The following is a 3,052-nucleotide window of genomic DNA, read 5'->3' as shown; positions in this document are numbered from 1 at the left end:
TTTTATTGGATTTTGGATGAATGAAAATTGGCACACGGATGACGCTGCCTTCACTTTGATACAACACTTTTTATTCAATGATTCTTTTTCTTCTTTTGATTCCAGCAGCAACGTTGAATCCATCTCTCTTTGCAGAAGCGAAAACCAGCTACACGGTGTTGGTTCATGCGTTTTTTTTTTTCTATTAAAGGTTTAGTCCAGCAACGGTGACGCAAGTGGAGGAAGAGCTTCACGCTAAGCTCATTTGGGATTTAATAATTCCCCTTTCTTTTTTTGATTTAGTTTTCATAACTTTTTGATTGAAGGAAATGCTACTTTCATTTGCATAGGAGGAAACAGTGCTCGAAGAGGGAGGTGTTATTCACCTTAGAAATATTTTTATTCTAGAAGCATGAAAAAGGGAGGAGCTGATTTCACTTTGAAAAAAGGGTTGTGCACACAACGCATCTTATCTTTTCTTTTCTTAGANTAAAAAAAACTGTGCTTGATTAATTGGAAGAGGTGCACGCTGTAGCGTCCAGCTTAGGAGATATAACTTTTTTTTTTCTTAATTGGAATATGCATTATGTTGTCACGTTATAGGAAATAAGAGTTAGGTAGCATGTTTTGGTCTTCGTGTCAAGATACATTTTTTTTATTCTATGAATTTGCAGTCAGCGAAGTAAGCTTTTAAGCTATATCATGCATTGCACATTTCATGTTTTTTTTTTTTTAGATTGTTAGCGCGGTTCATGTTTATCATTATGCTTTTTATTTTTATTTTTTTTTTCTTCTTCAAGCATGAACCGGTAGTTATTTCTATAGTCTACATGTTAAATGAGTTTAATTTATTTCATGCTTTTCAATGCTAATCATCAAGGAAATGTGTTTTCTGTTTGTGTTACAATGNTGATTGCAATTTGCTTGTTCCATTTTAATAACATTAAATGNATATTTTCTTCCAAACTTTATTCCTGCTTCAGTTGGTTCACACCCCTTTCATTTATTAGTTGAATTCAATAACTTGCACGATGCTTTATTTACCTTGTTTGAAGCCTCATTTTTCTTATGCCATNCATTTTAATTAATTGCCAGCCATGTTATGTTTTTTTTGTAGGGATTTTTTTTTATCTTTATTTTTATTTTAATTCTAGTGTTCATTTTAATGATTTTAATTATGCTTGGTGTATTTAATTTCCATTTTAATTTAGTCATTAGCATTTACTAAGCATTTCACCTAAGTTCCCCCCACTTCGTGTTAGACCTAAGTCTCAAACCTCAGTTGGTCATTGAGAGACCACCTAGGAGTCATTCCCTAGCTATACTGCACTTTAAAATGCACATCAAATTTGATTGGGCGGCGACACCCATCACACTCCTCGGACGAGGGCTTAGCGGCCGAGGGCTCGGTCGCCTGTCTTGATACTGATAAACTCCGTTCATCTTTACATAGCGTTGCAAACGCCCTGCTCGGATCAGTTCCTCGATCTTATCTCTGAGTGTCACACACTCCTCCGTGTCATGTCTAGAGTTCTGGTGATATAAGCATTGTTTGGTAAGGTCCGCCCCCGGGGGAGTGGGCCGCCTTAACGGAGTTTGCATAATCTGTGCACTCAGTGCTTCTTGTAGTATCCGGGTTCTAGGGGTGTTGAGGGAGGTGTACTGTTGGAACCTTGGGCCCTTCGGTCCGTCTCTCCCTTTCTGCCCGTTCTGCCGATTTCCTTGCCTTTCAATCCTCTTCCCCTCGGATTTATCTACCCTTACCTCCTGCATCTCCTTTCGATAGTGTTGTTTCATGTTCTCTACTCTCGCCTCATTAACCGCCCGTTGTCGAAGTTCCTCCATTGTTTGAGGCGGGTTTCGACATATGCTGTCCTTGAACAGAACTGACCTCAATGCTGGCATAAGATATTGCAAAGCAAGCTCCAGGCTGAGGCCCTTAACTCTCCGTATTGTTTTCTGATACCTGTCCATAAAGGTTTTCAAATTGCCTTGCCTAAGGTTCATCAAATCAACCACTGTAATGTCCTCCGCACTGCATGCAGCAAACTGTTTCTTAAACATCTCGCCCAGGCTCTTAAAGTTTTCAACAGAGTTAACTAGCAACGAGTTGAACCAATTCAAGGCCTCTCCCTCCAACGACAGGGAGAAAGCCCGACACCAGATGGCGTCACACCCAATATGAAAAGTCATGGCTTTAGTGAACGATTTGACATGCGCAGTCGGGTCAGTGGTCCCGTCGCACATTTTGAATTGTGGTGGTACGAACTGTTATGATATGTGTACCTCCATGATCTCTCGTACGAAAGGTACCGGGATGGACGTCTCTTCTACTTTTACTAACATATGGTTGTCTCCCTTATCCTCCTTTTCTTCTCCTCTTCCTTCCGCCCGAGCACTATTGTTCCCCCCCTTTTCATCCTTGAACAAGACCGTTTTATCCTGCTTCTCGCCGGCCCCTTCGCCCTGCTGCCCTCCGGCTCCCCCGCTTCTGCTTTTGGCAATTTGTTCTAAGCATTCCGCCCTTACGGCTGCCATTTCTTCCTCATGTTTTCGCTCCATCTCCGCCATTCGTTGCTCCATCGCCCGCAGCATCTTCGTTTGTTCTTCAGCACTAGTGTTTCTTGTCGTCACCATTGGTTACAATTCCTCAGGCCCCACGGTGGGCGCCAAAATGTTCTGAATGGATAGTACAACTCCTTCACAATTTCTCTGCAATCGTCCGATCTTCGTACGCACTCCCGTCCTTTTTAGTTCCAGCCGTTCGGTTACCTGTTAAAAGGGCTCTAACGCTCAAGTCAGTTTCCAATTCCACAGTAGAGATAGAAAGAGAAAATACTGAGCCAATATAAATGCGTATTCAATGCTATCTACCTACTCTTACCTTTGACCTCTATTTATAGTTTTTCTGATGGGCCGATAATTAGTTTCCTTAATCACGGCCTAATACCGGCCCAGATGTCTATAATCCTATTTAGTTTACTAACCATTTCTTTACTGTTGATCATCTTAACGTACTTGTTCATTATGTCCATCCGGTCAGGTACTCTTAACCGTCCGGTGTTATCCTCCG

At 41.5% G+C, this 3,052-nt stretch overlaps 1 protein-coding gene across 1 annotated transcript in view; it reads right to left on the bottom strand.

The window, feature by feature from the left end:
• Nucleotides 1-2,172, bottom strand: part of LOC106763429 — a 4,918-nt gene extending 2,746 nt beyond the window's left edge. The window contains exon 1 of the mRNA XM_014647625.1: nucleotides 1,429-2,172. Coding sequence (XP_014503111.1) covers nucleotides 1,429-2,172 — 744 coding nt within the window. The remainder of the gene's footprint in view (nucleotides 1-1,428) is intronic.
• Between the last annotated feature and the right edge of the window lie 880 nt (nucleotides 2,173-3,052).

The sequence above is a fragment of the Vigna radiata genome, chromosome 6 (genome assembly GCF_000741045.1).
Source record: "Vigna radiata var. radiata cultivar VC1973A chromosome 6, Vradiata_ver6, whole genome shotgun sequence".
Taxonomy (NCBI): domain Eukaryota; kingdom Viridiplantae; phylum Streptophyta; class Magnoliopsida; order Fabales; family Fabaceae; genus Vigna; species Vigna radiata.
This window is presented reverse-complemented; position numbering and strand designations above follow the sequence as displayed.